The 26,690-nt window shown below is 44.3% G+C and overlaps 2 protein-coding genes across 3 annotated transcripts; both read right to left on the reverse strand.

Moving 5' to 3' along the window:
- Nucleotides 1–3,462: 3,462 nt before the first annotated feature.
- Nucleotides 3,463–5,804, reverse strand: tmem121b (transmembrane protein 121B). Its single transcript, XM_004083113.3, has one exon. It carries the CDS (start codon nucleotides 5,802–5,804, stop codon nucleotides 4,668–4,670), a length of 1,137 nt encoding a protein of 378 aa, XP_004083161.1. The 3' UTR covers nucleotides 3,463–4,667.
- A 4,379-nt stretch (nucleotides 5,805–10,183) lies between these two features.
- mkrn1 (makorin ring finger protein 1) lies at nucleotides 10,184–25,645 on the reverse strand. Of its 2 annotated transcripts, XM_023952437.1 has the most exons (9): nucleotides 25,394–25,645; nucleotides 20,829–20,960; nucleotides 16,074–16,255; nucleotides 15,858–15,962; nucleotides 15,503–15,726; nucleotides 13,659–13,873; nucleotides 11,599–11,709; nucleotides 11,270–11,414; nucleotides 10,184–10,845 (listed from the first exon to the last, which is right to left on the reverse strand). In XM_023952437.1, exons 1-9 carry the CDS (start codon nucleotides 25,459–25,461, stop codon nucleotides 10,633–10,635), a joined length of 1,395 nt encoding a protein of 464 aa, XP_023808205.1. In that variant the 5' UTR covers nucleotides 25,462–25,645; the 3' UTR covers nucleotides 10,184–10,632. The 2 variants fall into 2 exon arrangements, with proteins under 2 accessions (XP_023808205.1, XP_004083045.1); XM_004082997.3 differs by lacking the exon at nucleotides 15,858–15,962 and having other exon boundaries at nucleotides 25,394–25,594.
- Between the last annotated feature and the right edge of the window lie 1,045 nt (nucleotides 25,646–26,690).

Below are 26,690 nucleotides of genomic sequence, written 5' to 3' on the forward strand. Positions count from 1 at the left end.
GTCTTTACGTGAGTTTGGTTTTGAGCTGTTCAAAATTTTTGGTTGGTTGAGAATTATGAATTACACAGTTTACACGTATTTTATGTAGTTTATACGCAATTATTACATAAATCTTAACCCTTGTGCTATCCTAGACACTTTGACAATGGAGTTGGGTCATCTAGACCCACTAGACAGTGCGCTGATCCTTTTTTCTTCAATGATTTGTGATCTTCACTGGTGTCCATGGATTACATGAAATCTTTCCACCTTTATCCACCTTTGTCATGGTAGGGAGAACACGTCAATGGTCATCTTGACCCCATAGGATAGCACAAGGGCTAAACAACTATGCGTGATTTTTGTGAGACGCATATACAAATTTATGGTTTTCCACGACTGTTTCACGTATTTCTAATGGACTTTTCGCGCATAAACGGCGCACACGTCACGTAAAAATTACAGGAATCACTGAATATCAGGAACAATGCAATGATCACGCATGGTCCATGCACGATTGGTGTGTTGTGTGACAGGTTTAGAAAGCGGACAACTGTTCAGCGCTCCAACAGTCTGTAGCTGGGCTCTCTCTCCCCCCATCCGGCTCGTCCAGATGGGGGAAGCGGGTGAGGGTTACGGGAGGACGCAGATGTGACTCTGGCTCTCGGTGGGGCCCCCCGGCAGGCTGCCTCAGCTAGCGCCTAGCAACTGACTTAGAACTGGCGTGGACTAGCGGAATCCGTTTAAACAAAACAACACGGCGGGAGCTGACCATGGTGCTGACGCCATGTGATTTCTGCTCAGTGCTCTGAAGGTCAAAGTGAAGAAATTCAACGCAGCGTGGGTTTAGATGTTCTTAGCGTGGTTTATTTGTAAGTCTTCTGTCATTTTAATGTGGTTTATTCGTGAAACATCTGTTAACATTTCACATAAAGACCGCAATTTTCTCACTTTTTCCACATTTATTCACATATGACCGGTTTTCATCCGTGTAACATGCACAACTTGTATGTAGCGGCAGTGTGACGCGGCCTTAAGGGACCGTCAACAAAGTTCAAGCTCAAGGAAAAAGTGATTAAAAAGAAAAGAAATCCATAATCTCTTGATAACAACCATAACTGATAAATCTTTACGCTGATATGAGCTACTCATCATAGTCATACTACAACGATTTTGGAAGCAAGTTAGCATTTTTAAGAATTTTTAAGAGGTCTGATCAAAAACACTTAAGAGTTCTGATGGTCCTGAAGCTTCAGTCAATTAATTATTATCATTATCAATTAATTATCACCTATTTTTACTATCTAGGTCATTTTTGTATGCATGTGCAACCAAAGTATTGGATCGGAATTCGGTATTGGCTGATACTCCAAAACAAATGACTCCGAAACCGGATTGGGGCTAAAGAATCGAAGCGGAATGTTCCTACTAAAAATAAGTCAGTTTGTCCTCGTTTGAAAGGTTTGTGTCTCAAGAATCTGGATGTTTTTAGTTTCTTCTGGGCTGGATGCTCCTGTCTTCTCATTCTGGAGATGACCTCAGGTCTGAAGCTTTCAAACAATTTATGACGAGAATTTTTATGCAACTGCACAAATAAGATCCTTCATGTTTTCTAACTTCACGTGAGCGTCCTTTAAAAAGTGGAGCTTCAGACACAAAAGCAGACTCTGGGTCTTCATGTGGTTTATTCCAGACGCACGGATCACAACAGCTACACGGAACCGAGGAGTGAGAGCTGCAGCTAAAACACGACAAACTGGGCCCGAGGACGCGGGTCGGCACCATCTGACAACTTCTGATAGAAACAATATCAAATATAGAAAAATGTTGGCCAAAGGTGAGAGGAAACCTTCATGAAGACAAAGGCAGGAGAAGCACAGAGTCCCATCAGGGTTCATGAAGGTTTAGAGGAGGTTTCCGTGCAGTTTTCCATCTGATGTGCTTTTGTGGGTTGTTGCAAGATGATAAACACACAGTTCTCCTGAAAACAAAGCAACGTTCAGAATTTTTCTGCTTCTAAACACCACATTGATGAGTTGAGATGTCTCCTGGTCAGCAGAGACATCCTGATGCTGACAGATGTTTCTCCAGCGTCCACAGAACATTACGTCAAACATTTAAAGTGTAAGAACAGTCTGACAGCAGCACCGAGGAAAACGTTCAACCGTTTCATGAACAGATGCCGCCTGACATGAAGGAGCTTCCTGCAGAAGATCTGAAACATCAGAGTCCAAACCGGCGTCCTGATGGAGGAAGCAGGTCATGAGGAGTTCAGCTGATGTTCATGCGGCACCAAAACATTCAGCAGCTTTTTCACTTCTTCTGAAGATCTTTTGTGCAAAAAAACCGTAGCAACAAAAATGTTTTTTACAAAAAAAACTCCAGACAGAAGCAAAACGGAGCTATAGCTACAGAACAGAACCGTGGATTCTCCTCACTGCTGGAACTGAAAACACACCTGTGTACAGGCACACACATGTACCCCTTGTGCTATGCTAGGCACTTTAACATTGGGAGTTGGGTCATCTAGACCCACTAGACAGTGCGCTGAACCTTTTTTTCTTCAATGATTTGTGATCTTCACTGGTGTCCATGGATTACATGAAATCTTTCCACCTTTATCCACCTTTGTCATGGTAGGGAGAACACGTCAATGTAAGGGTGGGGTCATCTAAGATAGCACAAGGGTTACACACATGTGTTTACAAGTGTGTGTACAACTGTGTACACACACCTGTTAACAAACACACAGCTGTATACAGACACCTGCACACGCACAGTTCTACATGTGTGTACACACAGTTGTAAACACAACTGTATACACGCCTGTGTACACACAAGTATATGTTTACACACACCTTTGTACATACACACCTGTATGCACACACGTGTGTACCCACACTTGTAAACACACACCTGTGTACACACACACGAATGTGTATACACACACCTGTGTACACACACACGTATGTGTATACACACACCTTTGCACGCAGAACTGTATGCACACATGTGTGTACACACACTTGTAAACATACATCCAATTGTATACAGACACACACATCTGTGTATATACACACACAAACATGCACATACACGACTGCATACACACCTCTTTACACAGGCTTTTAATTGTTCTTCACTGATCTTTTTTGAGTCTTTGTTCACTTGGGGAGGGTCGAGCTCTGAATTGTGGTTGGTGGAGTCCATGGACCCACAGGTGTGAGTTTTCAGTGAGACCTCCAGCAGGCAGCAGAACCGCCGGCTCATGGTCTATATGAGCCGGCGGTTCTGCTGCAGAACAGACGCGTGTAACCCTTGAGCTATCCTAGGCACTTTAACATTGGGAGTTGGGTCATCTAGACCCACTAGACAGTGCTCTGAACCTTTTTTCTTCAATGATTTGTGATCTTCACTGGTGTCCATGGATGACATGAAATCTTTCCACCTTTATCCACCTTTGTCATGGTAGGGAGAACACGTCAATGTAAGGGTGGGGTCATCTAAGATAGCACAAGGGTTAACCATCATTGCAGAGTTTCTGCAGAACCTAAATGTTTTGCATCATTCAAAATGTGGTTTGAATTATTGTCAAGCTCTGCAGTGGGGTTAGAGCAGTGGACTCACCCAGGCTGGTTCAAAGGACCAACTTACCCTTACAGCCCCCCCACCCCCACCCCCCGTTATGAAAGTAAAGGGCCTGTGGGGGCTTGACCTTTACACACATTTATACAGAAATGCATTTTATTTTGACGTCATGACTATAAATCCCCTGATCCTGACCACAATCCAAGTCTAACCCTGAAACCACACTTTGACCTCCACCTGCACTCCACCCAATAAAAAGGGATTTAGTTTGTGTGGACAAATGACCCCCTCCATCCTCCATCCTCCATCCTCCAGCCCAACACGAGCTATGGTTGCATCATGTGAGCGGCGGCTTATTCCATTTCCACTACAACCACAGATCAGCCCCTCCAGAACAGAGTCCCTTGCTCAAGGGCACCACAGTGATGAAATGAGGGTGGAGGAAATGCACATGTCCCAGCCTGAACTATGACCCTCCCGCTTTGAATCTTTTTGACTTGTGCTTCTTCAGATAACTGTCCTCGGCGTGTTTCCTCCCGTTGCTCCCCTCCTGTCACTGAATCTGATAAGAGAGACTAGTGGTGTCGGGGAGTTCTTGTGATCCGAGGACAGGACGTCACCAGAACTCTGTAAAGTCACCCAACCAGTGAGAAAATCCTCCTCACAGAAACACGGCCTTCCACAACTAACTGCAGCGATTTGTGCAAAATCCTGCACGTGCACGTGCACGAGGCCCTGCTCTTTGAGCTAAAACTAAAGCACAAAAGGTAACACGCTAAAGGCTTTTGACCCCTGACATGTCCAACATCAGGGTCCATCTGGATGGAGAAGGTGCTGAGTGCTCCTGAACTCCACAGTCCAGCACTGCTGCATGCTGGGAGAAGAGCTTGTGGCTCCTGCAGTTAGTTTGAATTTAAAGACAATTAAAGAAAAGAAGAAAAACGTTCAAAAATCCAAGGAGGACCCTCAAAGGTCAAACCAAGACGGGTGACAGATCTTTGGAACCAGAAGAAACCCACACTGCTGAGGAGAAGGTTCTGTTGATTGCATCAATAAACTCCCATGTCCGTGCGCGTGACACGCAGCTGGACGCGCCCCCGTTATGACTGGCTGACCGCCAGGGTGTTGACGTAATCGTGAGGACACATGTCATTATCGGACACGCAGTGGGAGAACTGGGCCGGGTTGGTTCCTCCCGCCAGCCTCCGGACCCCGCGCACCGCCGCGCACTGCTCCACCAGCTCCAGCGTCCTGCACGCGAGGAAGAAGACGTTTTTGAGCATGAACACCGACACGGGGATCCGGTACACGAAGACCAGGAAACATCTGACCACGAGCAGCGGCGCGTTGACCAGCAGGCCCGTGGAAAAGCGCGCGCAGAGCCACGCGCAGCGCAGCTCCGCCGCCGTCAGCTCGTACAGCCAGATCACGGGCGCAGCCAGCGCCGCGAAGAACGCCGCGATCACCGCGTACTTCAGGTAGGCGGAGGGAACCTCGCTCCGGAGGAGCATCTCCACCAGCGTGAAGCTGTCCAGCAGGTCCAGGCACGTGCTCATGAAGCAGCTGTGCGCGCGGTGGCGCGTGGGGCCGTTCAGGTCCAGCACCACGGAGCTGATGAGGCAGAAGAGCAGCGGCGCGGACAGCAGCGCCACCACCTTGAAGCCGGTCACGCCGCACGGGAGCTTCAGCGCGATCAGGTCCAGGATGGAGGTCTCCAGGATCAACACCACCTTCGGCGTGTAGGCGATGACGTAGATGAGCCAGGCCAGGTACGCGTACGTGAACTCGCCCAGGTTGCAGCCGAACATGGAGCTCTTCTGGTGGAAGCCGCAGGCGCGCTCCCGTCTGCTACGCGCGTTCTTCACGAAGAAGATGCCCCAGCCGGAGATGACCACCAGGTCCGTGGCGATCCAGGAGCACCGGTACAGGTCGGTGTAGATCAGGTAAAAGTCCAGAACCCCGCCTTGGAGGATGAGGAGGAGGAAGCACAGCGCCTTGTAGAGCGCGCAGCGCGTGGATCTGTGCGCGAGGAGCGGCGCGCTCTGCATCAGCTCCCCGGACGTCATGCTTCGGGCGGTGTCCGAGGATCCGGAGGAGACCAGGGGCTGGAGGGTGCCGCTGTCCTTGTGGGGGGTGCTTCCCCCGGAGAGGGAGGAGAAAGAAGAGGAGGGGGGGTCCGGCCCAAAGCTGTGGAGGTGATCGGCCTGCGGGTTGCGCTTCCAGGTCTCAGAGAGCATCTTACTGCAGCTGCCGCGCCCCCGCCATCGCTGCTCCGCTTCCTGGAGCCTTTAAAGGAGCAGAGGAGCCAGACTGACTGACGGAGGCGGGGAGGGGGGATTGAAGGAGGACCGGCTTCAAATCCAAATCTCATCTGAGACGATTTTTAAGGAGATTTTTCGTCACTTCCGGTCTGACATCTTTGATCAATTTGATCATCTATGAAATTTTTCCATTCACATCAAAGGGAGAAGCTGAAATCAAACCTGAAACTGTCATGTTTCTGGATCCATCATAAATTAATCCAAAAGCTGGAAAAAAAACCTTCACCCAAAAAACGTAGTGAATTCTGATGTGGCTGGAGGGTTGTTGGTTCAAGTCCCAGCAGTTTCTTCCTAATAGAAAAGCCTTTGTTAGCTGGAACCAACCATTCTGATAAAAACAGACATCTTTACCTCCTCAGACGCACAAACATCACCTCAGACACTAACATCCAGGACCTGGGAACATATATTTGATTTTAGTTACTGAATAGCAGTAACTGAGTAAAAGTAACTTTACTCTCAAACTCTGCCAACATTGATTACATTATCATGTATAACATCTTGAAGTTCCCATTTGTCTCAAATCCGTTGCATGAAACGGTTATGTGAAAAAATACTTTCCATGTGTTCTGATGGGGCGGCTGTGGTCCACAGGTACAGCGGTTGACCTCTAGTCAGAGTGCAAGTTTGGTTCCCGCCAAGTGTTGAAGTGTCCTCCTTGGCTAGGTCACTGAACCCCACATCACTCCTGGTGGTCATTGGTTGGTGCCAGTGTTTGGCGTTGCATGCATATGTGTGTGTGCGTGCATGCATAGGTGTGCGTGCATGCATAGGTGTGTGTGTGCGTGCATGCATAGGTGTGCGTGCATGCATAGGTGTGTGTGTGCGTGCATGCTTTGTGTGTGTGTGCGTGCATGTGTGTGTGTGCGTGCATGCATAGGTGTGTGTGCGTGCATGCATAGAGGTGTGTGTGTGTGTGCGTGCATGCATATGTGTGTGTGCGTGCATGTGTGTGTGTGCGTGCGTGTGTGTGTGTGTGCGTGCATGCATAGGTGTGTGTGCGTGCATGCATAGAGGTGTGTGTGTGCGTGCATGCATATGTGTGTGTGCATGCATGCATATGTGTGTGTGCGTGCATGCATATGTGTGTGTGCGTGCATGCATATGTGTGTGTGCATGCATGCATATGTGTGTGTGCGTGCATGCATATGTGTGTGTGCGTGCGTGCATATGTGTGTGTGCGTGCACGCATATGTGTGTGTGTGTGCATGCATATGTGTGTGTGCGTGCATGCATATGTGTGTGCGTGCATGCATATGTGTGTGCGCGCGTGCATATGTGTGTGTGTGTGTGCGTGCGTGTGTGAATGGGATTAAAGTGCTTCGAGCCTTCTATAAAGGTAGAAAAGCGGCTACATCATTTGTGGTGTAAGATGTTTTGGGTTTGTTGGACTGAAACTTTTGTACCGCTTTTAGTTGTGGGGCACCAGATCAGTGGAGGACTTAGCAGTCTGGGGGCCCCACTAGAACAATAACACAGGCCCCTCCCCTGCAGCAGTTGTATTCATTGTTATTTTTTTGTAAAATCCTTGTAACCACTTTTTGACGGCAGCAATGTCAAGAATCTAAAATGTTTTGATGAACATTGAAAAACTCCAAATAAATGTATATGTATGTTAAACAAATGTGTTTTAAATCCTTTAGTTTTACTTGGAAAACAACATTCCATTTACAGAATGCACTTATTTATGCCCCACTCACTTTGTAGCAGGAACAAATGACAATCTTCTGTCTTTTCTAGAATTTGTCAGGTTTTTCTGGAGAAGGAAAGCAAAAGGTTGAAAAGTACTTAAATGATGGATCAAAACAGTGGTGGCAACGGGGGATCAGTTAAAAAACATCTGCCATTCGCATGCTTACTGACCACAAGAACTTGGAATACCACTAGAGTTCAAAAAAGAATGAATGGACGTCAAACTAGATGGTTTTATGACCGTTTAGTGTTTTCTCTCTCCTGTAGACCAGGTTTCAAGAACATTCAGCCAGGACAAACTCAGAGCTGCCGTCCAGTTGACATGAAACATGATGACGAGGAACATTCCAGGAGCCTGGTCTATGAAAACACAAAACGGTAAAAAAAGAACAACCACCTATCAACTAGTAACCTCTGATGCGTGTTTTTGGACTGGGGAGCTGTCCAGGGCGTACCCCGCTCACACTACCCCCTGATAAAGTACAGGAACAAGCGGGTTCAGAGTGTGAACGGAGAAATGCCTCCTTGTGGCAACTGTTAAAAATAAAAAACATTCACAAAATGACCATTTTCTGCCTTTCCTCGTCTTCATCACTTGGACGAGCAGCAAAATGTTTCAAGGAGGAAGATCTAAAGTTCAGATGTTATGGCTCAACTTCCAAGTCGTCACCTGGATGAATGAGAACTTCCACTAAGAACTCATGTCAGATGCTTTTCTTTTTTTCTTTTATTACAACAATAATGATCATTTTCCCCACTGCTCATAAAACTTCATTTTTTTTATATCATCAAAGTGTCTCTCTGCATCAATGGCAAACTAGCTCACCAGTCAAAAACTTGCTGGGTTATTTTTTGTTTGTTTTGTTGCTGTGTGACCCAAGTTATGTAATTTAATTTACTTACAACACTTTTTTGTTTTAACTTTGTAATATCGACTATCCCCCCCCCCCCCCCCCATCTCTGACATCCCACTCAGTTTCTTTCTCCCCTCTTTTGTTTCTTTTTTTCCGTCCGGTCCAACAAGGAATGCATACAAATATAATTTTCAGAAATAAAGCTTAGCCTCAAATACAGAGGTTTATTCAAATACACACTCTGTCTGTCTGAAGATCCATAAAACCCAACTGTAAGGATAAAATCTGTCCAATACAAGAGGTACTGCAGCTCTGATCTGCTTGCTCAGCTGTTGGACAAGTTAGAATAAATAAATAAATAAACTTGCTGTTGGTGGAATAGTCCACTGCTGCAGAGGGACAGGGGACGACAATAAACCCTCTTATGCCATTTCAGGGATTTAGTGTTTTTTTACGAGTTAAACAATATTGGGTATGGAAATTTGCCTTATGGGAAGTCCACCCTTGTGCCAGAGAACTCTTCAGTCTATGCAGATTTAAAAAAATAAATAAAAAGAGCCTGATTGAATTCTATTCAAACGTCACACTTAAATGATTCACTTTCAATTTTTTATAGAATCCAGCTTTGAAAAAATTCCATCTCAGAGGCATTCAGGTGTTGCAGGTGGACTTGCTGAGCCTTAAAGTGACATCGGCAGACTTGCACCACCACTCAGAACGACTGACAGACCACCTCCATGACCAGAACCTAAGGACCTCTGACCTCAGACATGGTTTAGTAAACACCACACAGCTGCAGGCCCGTTTACCAGATGTGAGGGGCATCAGGGCGGTAAGCGACTCCACCGCTTTGACTGGAATGACACCGTTGCAGGTGACTCCACTGACCCCCAGACATCGCTGTGAACGTTTGCAGTACAAGACCATGTGACCTGGACAATGCAGCAACAGTCTACCGTCCTGTTCACTGGTGGGTGTCGGGTAACCTTACATAAATATGATGGAGGTCAGCGTTGATGGAGAAGACAATACGCAGAGGTCAACATGGTCCCAAGGGTTCCCTGTGGTGGAGGAGGAGCAACAGTCTGGGCAGGCATCCCCAGTCAGAGCAAAACCCATTTGGTTCTTGTAGAGGGTTCAGTCGCAGGCAGGTACTTACCTCAGAAAGATCATAGAACCTCCTTCATCCCCCAATTCCACCAGAACACCCTTCAACGTTCTGTTCATGGAAGATATTGCTCCACCACATGGTACCAGAATGATCACAACTGGACTTTAGGAAGTGGGCGTGGCCTCATACGGTATGACCAGCAATGACCTCTGACCTGAACCCCATTGAGCACATCTGGGACCAGCTGAAGCAGAAACTGGATGATCGGACCCCCAAGTGACCTGCAGAACTGTATGTAGAACTTGTGGTAGAGTGGAACGCCTCAGAACATCATGAGTCTGGTGACAAGCTGTCACTGGTGGAAATACCTGCCATTGACATGATCAATGTTTGTTATTTGGGTCTATCTTTATTATTGTCTTCATTAATGGGGTAAAGAATATCAAACTAATGAAAAATGTAGTATTTTTTCTCATTCATTATTAGTGATATCAAAGGGATTTTTGAGTATTTCATCAAAATTCAGACGAAATCAAACCCTCAACTTCTTGTGAGTGGAGTACACTCCACCATCGGTGGTTCTGCTTCTTCAAACGCGACTGAAACACAACAAATCAAAGCAGAATTTCTGCACAACATGAAAATGATTACTGTCAATTTATTAAACATCAGCACAATATATTGGCTCTGAGCAGCTTTTATAAACAAACAGGAGAAGATCCGGCCTTCAGAAAGCGCCTGTAAAACCTGACCACATGCCCAGCTGGATTACAGTAAGAGTAGTTCAAGTGCATCATCAGACTGTCAGAATATGTACAAACCTGACCCAGTTTATTAGCAACAGTTACTCTTCTTCTCATGGACACAAACAGGAAGGAGTCACGAGGATAGAGGTCTATAAAATATTTAGCACGAGCGCACTGAGGTGGTTTTTTTTTTTTTTAGCGTTTTAGAAGTTCAGTTATGAATGGCCTGCTTCAAGGCACTGCCACAACACAGAGGGAGCTACTGTCCATAACTTGCACAAGACAGTCCATTCTAGTGTCTAGCATAAATGGAGGGGGGTCGGGGGTCGGGGGGGGGACTGCTATAGGTAAATCTCGTAGAAATCGTCCAGCTCCTCGTGAAACAAATCCCACTCGTCCTCCGAGTCCGTCACCTCGTCGTCCGTTCCTGCGGTGAGCAGCATGAGGAGCATCTCGCTCAGCTCCAGCGTCACCAGGTCCTCGTCCTCGTTGTCAAGCGAGTCCGGGCTTTCCCGCTCGTCCAGAATGTCCCACAGTGGGGTTCTCCGCGAGCTCTGTGGGGGAGGGGGGGACACAACAAACTCAGCACTCAGTAAAGCGGTTACCTCCTGCAAAAAGGGAGGTGTGGGGCTGCGTGGCATTGAGGTAGAAGCAGACAGACTCCATCTTCGTCTATTCCCAGTCTGTGATGTCATAGATCACATAAGTAAGGCAATTATAATTGGCCCGCGAGATCATATCAAATGTGCATTAGAGCTGGACATTACTTATCAATTTTCAATAAATATTGAGTTTAGTCCGTGACTTTACTTCACTGCTTAATTTTGGCCCACTGTGAATTTGAGTAAATTTCAACTTGAACAGGTTCAACGCTGGGAAGACGATAGATTTTTGTTTTGACAGTGTCACATGGTCACCTCTCCATTTCTGGGCTTTGGGAGGTGAGACGAAAGCATTTTTTGGGAGGGGGAGCGTTACCCGGTTTCTGCTGCTGGAGCCGGTCTGTCTGCGCTGTGGTTGAGCCTCCTCCAGACGCCCATCAGGAAAGGCGTGCTTGTAGAAGCAGTTGGAGCCGAAGGGGCAGGTCCCACGGCCCTCGTCAAAGTACCGACACGGTTTGTTCCTGCAGGAACCCGAGAACAGACACATGAAACCACCAACACTCGCTCTGTTCGCCTTTTGGGCGGGAAAAGGAGATCCTGGAGGTCTTCACAACACGGAGCTGAAACCTGGATGATACATCTACACAACAGGGGCTTCTGGATTGACACACTCACACTGCCTTTTCTTCTGTGTGTGTTCTATACCTCATGCCATCTTTGTATTTCTGAATCAGCTTCTGCTTGTCCTCCTTGTCCTCCACCCAGTACTCGCTTGGGATCACAAAGTTGGAGGTGATGCGACACTCAGGACAGGACCTGCCAGACGCAGACACAGACAGGTGTGCTTACAGACTCACCTGAGAGGAGGAACACTGCCGTGCACAAAGGGTTAACCATGACAGGAAAGTCAGTTTGTGACCGCTGAAGCAGTCGTCTTCTCCATTCACTGAACTTTCAGAGGCCGTCTGCTGTGCTTGGTTCAAAAGAAAGCCTCCATTTATTTCACTTTTTTAGATTAAAGGTACGAAAATGACGGATACATTTCAGGTATCATAATTCAGGTACATCACCACCCAAACAGGAAATGATGATTACACATTTGTTTTAAGAGCCGTAGAGTTTTCGACTTCAACAAATATCGTTATTTAGTTTATATCGTGGTAGATATTATCACCCGATATGAAAAAATCTATTTCGTGATGATAAAAATTCCATATTGCCCAGTCCTATTGTAAACTATAGGAAAGGAAGTACAGTTTGAAATAAAAACAAAGTTGAAGTAAAAACATCTAAATATAAATCGTAGCCAGTGAACTTGTCTTCTGTTTGATGCTGAGAGCCAACCAAGGCGTACATCGAATCAGCAGCGGTGAGTCAAATAAGGACAGGGAAGAACAAAACGACTTATTGTTGTAGATAACATCCAGGGAATGTCAACAAGCTGAAATACCATTAAAATAAATAAAGTCTGCATAATCTAAAACGGGGAGCATTTATTGAGAAACTAATCTTTTTCTTACATGCAAGTTAAAGCGTTACAGATGTTGAATGAATGTAAGCTTGGGAAGATAAATTTGGTTCTAACCAAACACCAAGATATTTAAAAGACTGTTGACTCTAGAGGAGAAGAATACAAAAAATGTACATTAAGGTTTAATTAAGTGTTCATAGACTGCGTTTGAAAGAACACAGTTCTTGAAATCGTGCTGCAAAAACCCAATAATGTCTGAGATGCTTCATTTAGAACAGTAAATAACTGCATCATCAGCATAAAGATGGATGTTACATTTTGTACAGAAATTTGGTAGGTTATTAATAACGATAGAGAACAGTACTGCCCCAAGAAAAGATCCTTGAAGAAAACCGTTATTTATTCAAATAAAATCTAAATGGCTACCCCTGAATGATACACACTGGTGGCATAAACAAAAGTAAGAATTAAACCAAAGAAGAGAGTTATTAGAAAGACCAACTGCATACAATTTATCTAAAAGCAGATAATGATCAACTCAATCAAACGCTTTAGTTAGACCCACAAAAGAGCACCTGTGAACATTTTGTTATCAAAATGAGAGAAAATATTATTTGTAAATGTTATAAGAGCAGTGGTAGGAAAATTCTTTCTGAATCCTGATTGATAAAGAGCAAATGTTATTTGAAGAGAGGAAGTTGATTAATTGATTCAAGAAAATTGTCTCAAAAACCTTCACAACATTATTAATAACCGAAATAGGTTGATAGTTGTTTACATTTTGGCTATCCCCAACTTTATGTAATGGAAAAACTTTAGAGCATTTCTATACATAGGAACTACGCAAGTAGAAAGTGACAGATTGAAAAGTGACATTACATCACTGAACCCTGACCTATCCGACCATGGACAAACGGGTGACAGCCGTTTGAATACGCCCAGATATGGAGCTTAAGCTTGAAGTTTGCTAAAGAACACAAAACGTTTTGTGAACCACCTCAGGAAGTCCGCTGGCACAGATCGGATCCAGATGCTTTAAATCAAACTGCTTTCATTATCAAAACAAAGTTTGTGGAAATACAAACCTGTTAAACACCCGTCTGATATACAAAATCATTTAATAATAATAATAATAATGGATTGGATTTATCTGCGCTTTTCAAGACACCCAAAGCGCTTACATTGTGTCCATTATTCATTCACTACTCATTCATACTTGGTGATGGTAAGCTACGGTTGTAGCCACAGCTGCCCTGGGGCAGACTGATTTATGCTAAAAACAAGCTTCACTCACTTGATAATTTTGCTCTCAAACTGCTTAGCACTCCTCCACTTGCGAATGCACTTGAGACAGTAACAGTGGCTACAGTTGGAGAGGATCCCAAAGCGGCGCTCGCTGGGGTTGGTTTTCTCGAACACCACCTCCATGCAGACGCCACACATCATGTCTTTGCTGCGCTGGATGGCAAAAGAGATCTCCATGTCTTTCTCATGCGCTTCAATGCAAGCCTGCAAAAAGAGGAGCAAGCACTCAGTGATTAGTCCAAACAGGCTTTCATGAAGCAACACTGTCATGTAGAACAGCAGACATTTATACAGATGATACTGAACTGCTTATCAAATAAACAGGAGATCTCTCCCAGTTTAAAGATTTAGAGACTGATTTTTCTTTTCCTATACTCCGATCAAACTGAGGTTAATTTTTTTTCTCATGGATTCATCATCACACTGAATGTCTTTCATTTGGTCTTTGTTCAAACTGAGAGAAACCTTGGTATCATTTTTGATCAAAACTTGAATTTCAGCTCATAAATCAATTTTCTAGAACATCATCTTTCATATTTGAAATATTACAAAATCCAGAATGAGAAAGAAAAATGACTTTATGGAAATCAAGATTAGACAGCGGTTATTTTTTAGTATCAAACTGTTCTCCAAAATGCTGCGGCCAGAGTTTGCTAAAAATAAGGGTAGATCATATTCAACCCATTTTAGCTTCTTTTCATTGTTTTCTGATAGTTAAAAACAGAATAGATTTCATATTTCTTTTACTAAGATTTAAAGATTTAAACAGAGAAGCTCCATTTTCTGTCAAAGACCTCATAGTCCCATTTTTTCCGAACAGAACATTTTGTTCTGAGTCTGCAGGATTACGAAGCCCGTTACCCGACATGGGTAAAAATGAATAAAAAATTCGTCCCCACGAAAAAATAATAATTTGTTCTCACGAAATAATAATAATTTGTTCTCACGAAATAATAATTCTCGTGATGTCATTCATAAACACAGATGGCTTGCTGCTTCCCCTTGTAATATTTTAGAATATAATTTTATCCTGTTGTATTTGAATGCACCTCAGGTACAGTGACATGTTGATTGGTTGAGATGCATTATGGGATATGTGTGATGCATGATGGGATACTTACAAAGTATGTAGCCATCGGATGCCAAGTGACTGCTAACAACTATGTTAATAAAAGACAAGTTACCTCAGGACGTCCTGAATATTATTATTCCTGTTCGACCTTAAAGTACAACATCCCTTACCGCAGCGGCTCTCCGTCTGCCGGCCAGCCAGCCGCCCGCTTGGTGCTCCGCAGCCGGGCATAGCTCACCCGCTATTATTTTGTGGGAACGATTATTTCAGGGAAGCTAATGGTTATTTCATGGGAACGAATTATTATTTTTTTCTTTACCCATATCAGGTCACGGACTCCATAGAAGGCGCTTCCTTGAATTTCATATACTAAATGGAGGGGGGCTATTTAGTAGAACCAACAGTTCAGGAGGTACCTTAAGGGTGACCTTAAGCAATGACTTGAGTTTAGCTGCTAAGGCTTCTACTGCTGAAGGTCATTTTATGACTCTATATGGACAGACTTTAAACTCCTCCCACCATCCCTTTAGTTCATGGACAAGATGAGAAGACACAGAGAAAGGTTAAGACTATTTCTACAAGGTTCTGGTCAAACCGTAGCCAGATACAGACATGGGGGGAGGGGGAGTACTAATACAGTCATGAATTTTGTCCATTTTTCTACTGCAGCTTTTTCTCAGTGTCATATTACCACACAGATAACTGTAGTTTCCAAAGAGATGTTAAAAAACAAGCCCCCCACTGTTCATGTGTGCCGTCACCTTGGTGTGCTCTGAGCGCTGGTTGTTGTCGGTGGGGTGGAGGACCTGAAGCCCACACATGTCACACACGTCGCCATGGAGATAGGCACAGTTGATCCCATAGCGACACTCTCCAACGGCAGCATAGGGACAGAGCTCCTTCCTCAGGTCTTTGTTCTCCAGCGCCGCGTCCGGGTCAAACTCCTCGATGAGAGGAACAGAGCTTTCCCCTTTCACCGGCTCGGCTGCACACACACAAACACACACTAGGGGTTAGAGAAACCTTAACACTCATTCATATTGTGTCATTTAGTCACTAACGTGACTTTGAAGTTTTTCCTCTGAAAACTTGCTGAAAAACCAGCAGCAAACCAACCGTTGAGGCCTGGAGTCTGACCCTGCGGCCTTAAACAGTCAGACAGCGGGTGGTGGTGGGACCCTCTGAGGTTTACACCACCACCCCCAATTTCAGGAAGGGCAGCTTCATATATGAGGAGATGAAGGAAGGTTTTTCTTTATTTAAAAATGTACATTTATCGCCAGAACCAACAGCAGATATTTAATGTTGTGTGAATTAACGCTGGTGACTCACGGCGTCCACAGTACGGCTGTCCAGGAACAAACTCGGCTGCGTTGACCCAGTCCTGCCCCCCTTGTGCGGGTGTCAGCCCACTGGGTTCTGCGTGTGACGGGTCAGACAGCGAGGCGGAGGCCGGCAGCAGCGTCTGGGAGGTTGGCAGCTCCTCTTTCCGCGCAACTTTACTGTGTTCAAACCTGAATGAACCAGACAGATTAGATCATGATCATGTAGACTCAGACGATGGGACGCCCACGCCAGCAGTTCCAAACCTTCTCTGCACCGCAGACAAGTATAAAGTCAGACATGACAGACAGGCTTTGGTGAGGCTGAAAATAGGCTGTCGTTTTCTAGGACATAAATGGTGAGCAATATCAGAGCTATCCAGCCGTACAGTTTGGATCCAGATTCCAGCTCAGACGAGGAAAACTAAGACGTTCATGGATCCATTTGTCTGCAGGTGGAGCAGAGTAGGGAGCTTATTGGATCTACGTGCCCAAAAGCTGAGTCCCTCAAACGGCCAAATCGTGCCACAGGACCTCAGATCACGTCTGCACATTCACTTAACATTGAAACTTCACGTACCTGACGAGCAAACCGCGTCTGGTGTGAACGCAGCTTTAGCTTCTTCGTGACCATCCCCATGAATGAAGTTTGGTTTTTAATTCAGGGTGTGACATACGTGATAGCTTTGGAGAATTAGTGTGTTAGTGATCATAGCAGCTCAGTGGTCTTGTGCCCTGAGACTGGATGGTTGAGAGTTCAAATCCCTGGCTAAGTCACACCAAAGACTCTGAAAATGTGATCAAATCCCTACCTGCTTGACCCTCAGCAGTTAGGGGTTGGAATCGAGGGGGGGAGGGTCCAAAGCATGGTTGTGTCTACAGCTCACGCTCCCCCGGGGTCAAATGCTGGAGTCACACACCCAAGTCCTTAATTCTAGACCACCTGAGCAACCAGACAAAGCCAGTGGATGCTGGGGTGAAATGGACTCTGGTATGAGTAGCCAGGTGTGAGCAGAGGATTCGTCTTTCAGCACCAACTCGAATTCCTTGTGCTCTCTTTAGCTGCTTTCATTCATTACGGTTGATTTTGCATGTCAGTGTGTGCCGATTTTCCAACACAAAGACCACGCACACGCCTGCCTCCTGGAACATGGAGGGTAAAGGTATGACGTAAAGGCAGCTGGAACGGGAAAGGGGGAGCAGAAGGAAGCAGGACGAACCTGCAAACCCAGGACAGGAGGAGGCGCAGCTCTGACAAAGCGCAGCAGAGAAAGGGTTATGTAATGACAGCGCCTGCTGCAGAACGGGGAGAAACGCACTCCTGCAGAGGGAGAGGGCGCCAGACAGAGCATCACAAAAGAACGGAGAAAAGAGCTGAGCCCAGCCGAGTCACACGAACAATGCAAGCAGCCCCCTGACTACAGCAGCACAACACAACAACAGGCAGCAAGGATGGAGGCTGTGAATGACTCACATGCATCCCAGCTGCTAATGGGAGGGGGGGGGGGGGGGGTCTGCTATAGAAAGGCTGCTGCAGACAGTCTGAGCGTGAAGGAGGCTGTCTGCATCAGTCCAGCTTGAACCCACTCACCTCCTGTGTCTTTGTTCCTGTCAGGACTTCCGCTGACAAACGTTCAACATTCAGACAGCAAACACGTCTGCTGACAGACGAGGAGGCTTCTGGACCAACGAATTTAGAAGCTTCAATAATGCAGAAAAATGATCAGCAATAGCTGCCAAGTTAAATGTTGGAGGCTAACTGGACTCCTTGAAAGACAGGCTCTATTTTTAGATGTGGGAGGGGGGGGGGGCAGCCATGCCATACTTGAGAGACTAAAATTACTTTAATGGTCCTTGTAAAATAATCCTCACTGATCATAATAACATATATTAATTTACATGCAAGTACTTTCTTTTTTATAGGAACTTATAAATATAAATGGAATACTTGGGATAACGAAGAGTAACTTTTTTTGTCATTATTGGTAATGTGTAATGCTAGTATTATAAATATTAGTATCCACTGAACAGTGTCTGTTTACTCACACACAACCCATGATGTGATTTTCCTGCCACAGTTTTGTTTGTTTTGTTTTTCTCTCCATTCCACTTCCTCCATGTTTGCACGTTGGATTATTTTTGTCTCCCCCATTTTGTTAGAATAACAAGAAAAATAAGTAAAAGGCTCAGTTAGATTTTAAATGTAAAATTATTGCAGTAAAGACAAAATAAAGTCAAACAGCTATAAAGACTATTAGAACTGACAATAATGTTGATCAATAATCCCTGAAATAGCTAACTAAATTAAAATCATGCTTTAAGAATTTTCATCACCAAAGTAAATAGGGATACGAAACATCAACATGGTTTAAAAAAGGAAAGCTATAAACCAAAAAAAAAAGTTTCTAGAACTTTTCTATGACTGATTGATTAAAAAAAATGTAAAACGTGTTTTTACCTAAAGAAACTTGATCTGAAGTAGCATTTCGGGGTATTTCTTTACTTAAATATTGAATCAGGAGCAGGTGAAAAAAATGGCCTTTAAAACAAAATATTGTAGTTGTGATGCAGAAAATATGCTGGGTGGTAGGGTTGGGCGATGTCCCTTAAATTGGCAGTTGACGATGTTTGCAGTAAACCACCGGGATGGACGATGATATTCTCTTAGAATCTCTGGTTGCAGGGAGCTTATGGTCCACCCTACTGGGTGTGTGAGTGAGAGTGAGAGAGAATATCCCTTTTGGAGTCACTGGGTTGCTGGAGCCTATCCCAGCTACTGTTGGGTGAAGGTGGGGTAGACCCTGAACAGGTCATTCATTACTCCATTACAGCACCGCACACTCACATTCACACCTAGGGGCCATTTAGAATCACCACTAAACCTATGAAGCATGTTGTTGAAATGTGGGAGGAAAATGGAGTGCCTGGAGAAAATCCATACATACACGAGAACACGCAAATTCCACAGAGAACTAAGCTAGCCAGATTCAACTTAGGGTGAGAGCACCAACCCCTACACCACCGTGCAGCCCCTTTAACCACACTATATCACCAAAGGTATTTGCTCACCTGCCATGACTCCCACATGAACTGAAGTGCCATCCCATTCCTAACCCATAGAGTTCAATTTGATGTTGGTCCACCTTTTGGAGCCATTACAGCTTCAACTCTTCTGGAAAGGCTGTCCACAAGGTTGAGGAGTGTGTTCATAGGAATTTTTGAGCATTCTTCCAAAAGCGCTGAGTTTCTATTGCTCCCAAACTCATCCATTTTGTTCCGATAGAGCTGACAGTTGGCTGTGGAATATTTAGGAGCGAGGACATTTTATGACGGAATTTGTTGTACAGGTGGCATCCTATGACAGTTCCACGCTGGAATTCACGGAGCTCCTATTCTTCCAAATGTCTGTAAAAACAGTCTGTATGGCTGAGGGCTTGATTTTACAAACATGTGGCCAGGCCAAGTGATTAAGACACCTGATTCTGACCATTTGGATGGATGAGCCAATACTTTTGCTAATATAGTACATCACTGATTGCTTTAGACCAGTGGTCCCCAACCCCCGGGTAAAAAACAAACGTCTTTGGAAAGTTTCTTTGCCAAGGGGAAAACGCCCAGCCAGGAAACAGAGGAGGAGCCTTCCACTTCCAAAAAAAGAAAGCTACATTTAATAGACAGTACTTCTTTTTTGAACCATGACTGTGGGAAGGGGAGAGAGAATGATGACACCTGTGCGATATACTATGTTGTGCGTGTCAAAATAAAAGCACGGTTTAAGTCCTGTCACGTGTCTGTTCCTTCTTCAGCATAGCTTTGCTTCCTAAAGACCGGTCCGTAGAAACTTTGTGTGACGTCATACCGGTCCGTGGCGATATAAAGGTTGGGGACCGCTGCTTTAGACCATGATATGGGTTTAAAGTGCACCTGTTGTTGGTCACACCTTTGAAAAAAAATAATTTGATTTTGCAACTAAATTGGTTGCGCTCTTGAGCCGTGGATCAGAAGTCAGGAGACACTCTGAGTGTCTTTGGAACGGTCATTTCTTCCCTGTCAACAGTGACTAGAGGTAGAAACAAATAAAGGGCAGAGTTGTAGGAGCAGCTGTCTCACGTCATGAGAATAATGACATTTTCAGAGTGCCAGAACACATACAAACAGAATTTAAAAAAAGAATTGAGAAACAACAGGACCAGTTCTGTACAATCTGCAAGTCCTTGAGTTTCCAGGAGGTGGGGGTGGGGGTGGAGAGCACTGCTGTAGTGGAGTCTGGAGGAGACAAAAGCATGAAGGAGCTTTCCTGCGTCAGAGTGAGGGTGTGAAGGAGTCTGGCAGCGTTCTCCAGACAGAAAGGAGATGGCTTGCACAGATAGAGGGTGAGAGTTTGAAAGCACAGCTGAGTGACTGTTGATAAGAATGAGATGTTTAGTCCTGAGAAGATGAGAGTGTAAAAGAGGGAACCCTTAGTTTGCCCGTGTTTTGATCTCCTCCGGCGAGGTAGTCAAAACGGTGGCGATACTGGTTAAGGTGGCGGTAAAATGGGGATGGGTTGGTTTTGATCTAAATGTGTCACCATTGCAGCAACAGCAAAGCATCTTCAGACACAAACAGCCCTGACAGAACGTAGCCGCACCCCCATAGGGACCATTACAGAACCCCAGAAGAATCCATGAAATCACAGGTAGATGACTAAAACCCAACAGCCACGGGCCAAACTTTTCCTCCACATCCAATAACATCGGCGCTGCATTGCTGCGCGGGTCTTTACCTGCAGCGGTCTCCGTACACGCAGTTTCCTTTCTGAAAGAACTTGCATATCATGGTTGCAGGTTTGCTGCTGGTCAGATCATGGGAATACCGGCAGTTGTCTCCTTCTTTGCAAAGACCATGCATGAAGTATCTGAAAGCACAAAGGACAAACATTTTAGACAACCGTTGTTTAAAGTTTTCTATGCAACTCCGAGGGCCAAACAAATAAACAACAACAGCAAACCCAAAGATGGTCCACATTCTTCTACAGTTTTTGAAGTTCTCTATGCTGTAATATTTGCAGTCCATGCTAACCGAAGAATAAACACGAATCAGGGTCCATTTCCTGTGTAAGCTGTTATCAGACGTTGAGGTCAAGATGTTCTCGGTTCAGAACAGTCTGTTGCAAATCCTGGTCACGGATAGCTTTTGAAGTTTTGATGTCCTTGTTTGCAGAGTTCAGCTTCTCACCTCGTGAGTCCAGTAAAGTTCTCAGTTACCATGGTGATTTCCTTTTACTGCTTATCTTTAACTGAGACTGTTGTGACCAAGAACTTCTCCAAGTCTTCAACACTCCCAGCTACCATAACCTTGGCCAGCTCTGCTGGTCCATTTAGTTTGATGAGTATTTTACATTTTCTTGCTTCAATGAAGCTGGTTTTTGTTTTTGATTCACAACTTTTGTGATTATCTCTGGTTTATCAGACTCTTTTGTCCTGGGGATGGGCTGGCAGGTCTCAAGGTTATTCACATCCAGAGAAATCCCTTTAGACTTGAGAAAAAGCCTCCACCTGTTGCTCCGCTCCAGCTCACTGTGTTTGTCAGAGTTGTTGGCAGTCTTTCGGGCTCTTAGCCTCCTCACTTCTTCCAGAAGCTCCATCAGTTGTTTCTGTTCTTAATGACCTCTGCCAAGACGTAAAGTGACATGTTCTGTCTTCTTCATCCATCGCTGGCATCTGCTTTAGTCAGGGATTGCGGTTTTGCAACAAATAAAGTCTTACGACGCTGCTAACCGCTGGCACTGTGACGTCAACACGAATATTGCTTTTATTATTAATGGAAATAGGACCGCATCCTTCCTTCAAAGAATTAGGTCATTGTTTCTCATGAATATATGTGGTTGTAAACAAGTCTCGCCTTCCATTATGAATATAATACAAACTAGAAACACCAAATCTTGCTATTCCATCAAAGACCACTGGAGGCAGGTTGCAAAAGGAAGCCATTTCCCATTGACTCCCATGTTAAAGGCTCGAGAAATTCTACCAAAAATAAAATCGGGTATCAAGGATCTTTTCAGTGTGTGTTTCTCTGTTCCCCATCATTGACAACTGTGTGTGTGTTTTTTTTTTATCAGTTTTTCAAATTTGCAGACATTTAGAGTTTTTTTCCCCCTTTATTTTCAGGTGGGAGGACTCAAAAATGCTTCAAAGGTTATGTTGCCCTCCCTAACCGTCTTTTTTGGAGCGCAGGTCTAAGTTTCTGTCTCACTTTTAGACTTCCTGTTCACAGAGCAGATTCCACATGTTAGACATTCTCCAGTGTCTATTCATCTACGGGTGAAACATTGATATTTTCCTTTCATGCAGATGTAATAACTAATCTCCGTTTCCTGCCTAATTCTGGTGAATGTTGAAAGGCTTGGGCGTGCTTCAAACACTTTGTGAAATCTGTTTGCGTCCTTAGCAAAACAAAATTAGCTTAAAACTACACTTACTAGAAAAATGCATTTAAAAACTAATTAAAGGAGGTCTCTGAAGATTCTGGAATTTAATTAAAAACTAAAGGAAGTTTAGAAACTGAAATAACTAATAAATACTTTAAAGGTCTGTGCTTCTGTCCTTGTGCTGTACCTCTAAAAAGGTTAAACCCAACATAAAGTGGAAAGAGAAAACATTACCAAACTTTACATCAACTGCAGCTATAATGCCTCCTGAAAATAGACCTTACTAAATGCTAATTTAGCTGAAAAGACTTTAATATTATTTTTACTAACACTAACAAAAATAAATAGATGAATTACTTTGAGGTCAATTGGATGATTTTTGCAAAATGTCAGACAAGAAAGCCAAATGATCAGAATGTGTCATGTGAAGGATGGGCAATAAAATGATAAAACATATTTCGATATAACTTTCTCAATAGAATGAGTCTATCAAAATAGACTCACTATAGATTAAAAGTTAGCGGGTTAATCATCACATGACAAGTTAATGTTTGCATAAACTTAGTCGTTTCAATTTGGTAAATTTCTTGTTTCTCCTTTCCTCCTCTACAGCCTGCACGAGAGTGAAACAAGCACATGAGGTCACTTCACCTGTGTAGCTTTCAGTTTTGAGTGATGAAACAGCGGAATATGCAGTGATTTTTACCAGGATCCAGTCAGAACTGGAGGATAAAAAGCTGCTTCACTTACAGCAGCAACAATCAGATGAATAAAACGTGTTGATATGGAGACCGCGCTGTTATTAGACGCTAATGCTATGATGCTATGCTAACGAGCTGTTCCCTCTGTCACTTAAATGTAAACACTGACGGTTTAAAATCGGACAATATTTTCACAGACCGGCCGTTAAGACGTGACGGATCAATACAACAAAATTAATTCATTGGACATGAATAAAAAACTGCATTTTTATAAATAACACAATTGTGTTTTAGCAGCGTGTTTGTTGCATTACAGTTTTTTGTGTGACCTGTGACCTGTCAGGTGTGAATCCCCCTGCCCCTCTTCCTCGTGACACACCTGCAGCTTTAATGTCAATGATATAATAACAATAATAAAACATTATACTGTTTTCAGGCCGTTTTTGTAATGACTTTATATAAAATACAATGGAAGCAGAACTAGGACATCTCTATTGAATCTGTCCTTGTTTTCTCAGCATTTTTGAATTTGAGTTTACAGTTAGATTTATGAGAAAGTCAAGATATTTACACCAAGCGACGACAATTTGGATTGGATTCATCATTTGCCCTTTAAAGCCAGTTTTTAGACTGTAGGAGAAAAACTAAGAACCTGGAGAACAGGTTGGGTTACACCTGAAGGAGGGGGAATATGCAAACCCTGCACAGAAACAAACCAGCTGGGATTTGAACCCTGAGAGGCAAGAGTGATAACCACTACACCCCTGTGCAGCCCCCAGAACATTTCATGTATTTCTAAAAAAAATAAAAAAATCTAAAACCTTTGTTATTAGATCATCTTTTGATCTATTTTAAAGTGTTCCCAGTGCTCTTTTGTGATTTTTTTTAAAACAAAATTCCCCAAAATCTGTGTCATATTCTAGGACATAGTTTCTGAAGAACAGGAGGAGCTTATTGGAAATTCACCTGCGAGTAGTGGGCACAACTGTAGGTGTGGTAAGCCTGCACTCATTTCCCATGATCCCTTTGTTTACAACTCTCTCCAGCTAGACTACAGCCCCTCACACCCCCAACCTAACATTAGCGGTGCAACAAAAATGGATTTCTCCAAATTTTGATCCAGATTCCAACTCAGATGAGGAAAACAAAGACGTTCATGGATCTATTAGTCTGCAGGTGGATGCATCAGAATGGAGTGGAGCAGGGAGCTTGTGCTGGTTGTAGTTTCTACAAAAAACTACAATCTTTTTCAAACTGCTCTTTTTTTCCTCGTTTGCTCCCATTTCCCAATGATTTGAATAAAGAACTAACCAGAAATGAAACGTTTAGTCATAATTTTCTTTAAATGTGTCCTTTATCATCAGAAAAATGCTACAAAAACATTTCCATTGGAGTGGGTCGTGCTCAGTGTTCAAACTGTGTAAACTTTGAACCAGCTGAAAGTTTCCTTCCAGCTGTATTATTATTAACACTGCTCTATTCATTTTCAATAGAAACCAGTGTTCTATTTTGGAACCAAAAGTAAAGGAACATCAGCAGCAAGATGCTGAAAACAGGAAGAAAAACAATCAGAAGAGGAGTCTCGTTTGAAATGCTGTCGTTCAGCAGAGTCTGGACGACCTGATCATGTGGATCTGGACCGGACCGGACAGACAGACCTGTCGGTTCTCCTGCCCTGACCCGGTGATCGGTGAACGACCTGAACTAAATGTTTTCAGTTTTGACGGAGGAGCAGATCCATATGGAGGAATAATCTGCTGACTTGTCGCACTTTCCCCGCAGCACTTGAGCCGAGCTGCTCCTCTGGAGCTCAAACACACAGGCCGACAACCAGCGGGGCTGACGCCGGGGACGGAATTCGGAGGGGACCCCGCAACAGAGCCAGGAAGCCGGCAGGACGCTTCCGTTCAAATTAAAAGCTAAAACGGGGTTAAGTTTGGTCGTAGTTCGAGGGGCCGGTGTCGTGTGTGTGACCCGGGTTGTCGGTGAGATCCTGACCGCGTCGCTCGCGCAGACGGCGGTGAGTCGCCTCGGAGCTGCGCTAACGCAGAGCAAGTCAGCAACGGAGGAATCTGGTGACGTTAACACAGCTAAGCTAACAGTAACACGGACACAGGCGTCAGCCGGCCGGCCGCGCGCCCCGAAGCCCCGCTTCTCTGTGGCCCAACAACACCCCAGGCCCCCTGGACACTATATCGCGGGGTTACGGTGGCTCACCGGCAGGTTACGTGTTTGGTCCAACCTCCTGTTACCGCCGCCGTAGACGCTGCTGCTGCCTCCGCCATTTCTGTTTATGTTGAGGAGCCCCAGCCGGATGTTCCGGACAGGTCCGCCTCAACTCGGCTATTTCCGTCACACACATTTCAAAACGAACCTTTCCGAGAGTCTGTTTACACGACTGTCGTATGTCCCGGATATCTAACGTTCTCTCTTGTTATTTTATGTATGTACTTTTTTATCTAAAGCGGTTCTTTGTTTTGCTTTTAGAATTTTTTGAATATGATTTTTTTTAAACTCGAGTTCCAAATGTCCAAAAAAAAAACAAAACAAAAAAAAAAACAAAGACATGGAAAAGATTTAGAAGACCTATATCATGCAAAATCAACTTCTTACATTCTTGCACTGATAGCTGTTATTAGCATGGTCTTGCTAATCCTATTTTTTTATCATTATATTTTGCTGTCATGCATGGTATTCAAGTTACAAATTGACCAATCAGATGCCTCAATAAAAGTAGATGGCGTCATGTCAAGCATTTGAAGTGTTTGATTGACAGATTATCCCCAGTTCGGTTTCAGTGGGAGGAGTGTGGCCTTCTAACATGCTCACTCCTGACTCAGGGAGTGGTTGCCATGGAAATGTAGACAAACCAATCACGGCTTACTGAGGACGTAAGGGTTCCAACACGGCAACAGACATGTCACGGAAAAATGTCCATTGAATTGACTTAAACTATTTGGACCCGGAAGCAAAGCAATTTCTTGGGTGATGTCACACGCACTTCGTTCACTTATGTATTATATAATGGTTCTCACACTTTGACGTCACAAAGTGAGGAACAGTCCCTCCAGAAAGAGTCTGTGCTGCCAGCTCCGCCTCCAGGTTAACACACACCCGCTTCCTCTGCAGAGCTAGCAGTGATTGGCGATAAGCGTTCCTTTTGTATGCAAAATATGCAAATCCATCAATGCAAAAGTTTGGATGTTGATCATTTTTGTGGGTGAAATGCAGACCATTTCACATCGAGGCCAGCTCTCGATTGACATCATGAAATAGGCGGCAACCACAAGGAAAGGAGGCAGAGCCTCAGAGATTGTTGCGTTTCACTTCCGGTTAAGAAATTTGCTGCAAAAACAACTAATATTTCATTTTAAAAAAATCCTTCTTTAATGTGCCAAAGGTGATATATGATCATATATATCAGATGTGGCGAACAAGTTTGACACCAAGAGCCAAATTCTTTCACTGTGAGAGTCAAAGAGCCACACCAGGCACTGACCTGCCACGACGTACA

The sequence above is a fragment of the Oryzias latipes genome, chromosome 23 (assembly GCF_002234675.1).
Source record: "Oryzias latipes chromosome 23, ASM223467v1".
Classification (NCBI taxonomy): domain Eukaryota; kingdom Metazoa; phylum Chordata; class Actinopteri; order Beloniformes; family Adrianichthyidae; genus Oryzias; species Oryzias latipes.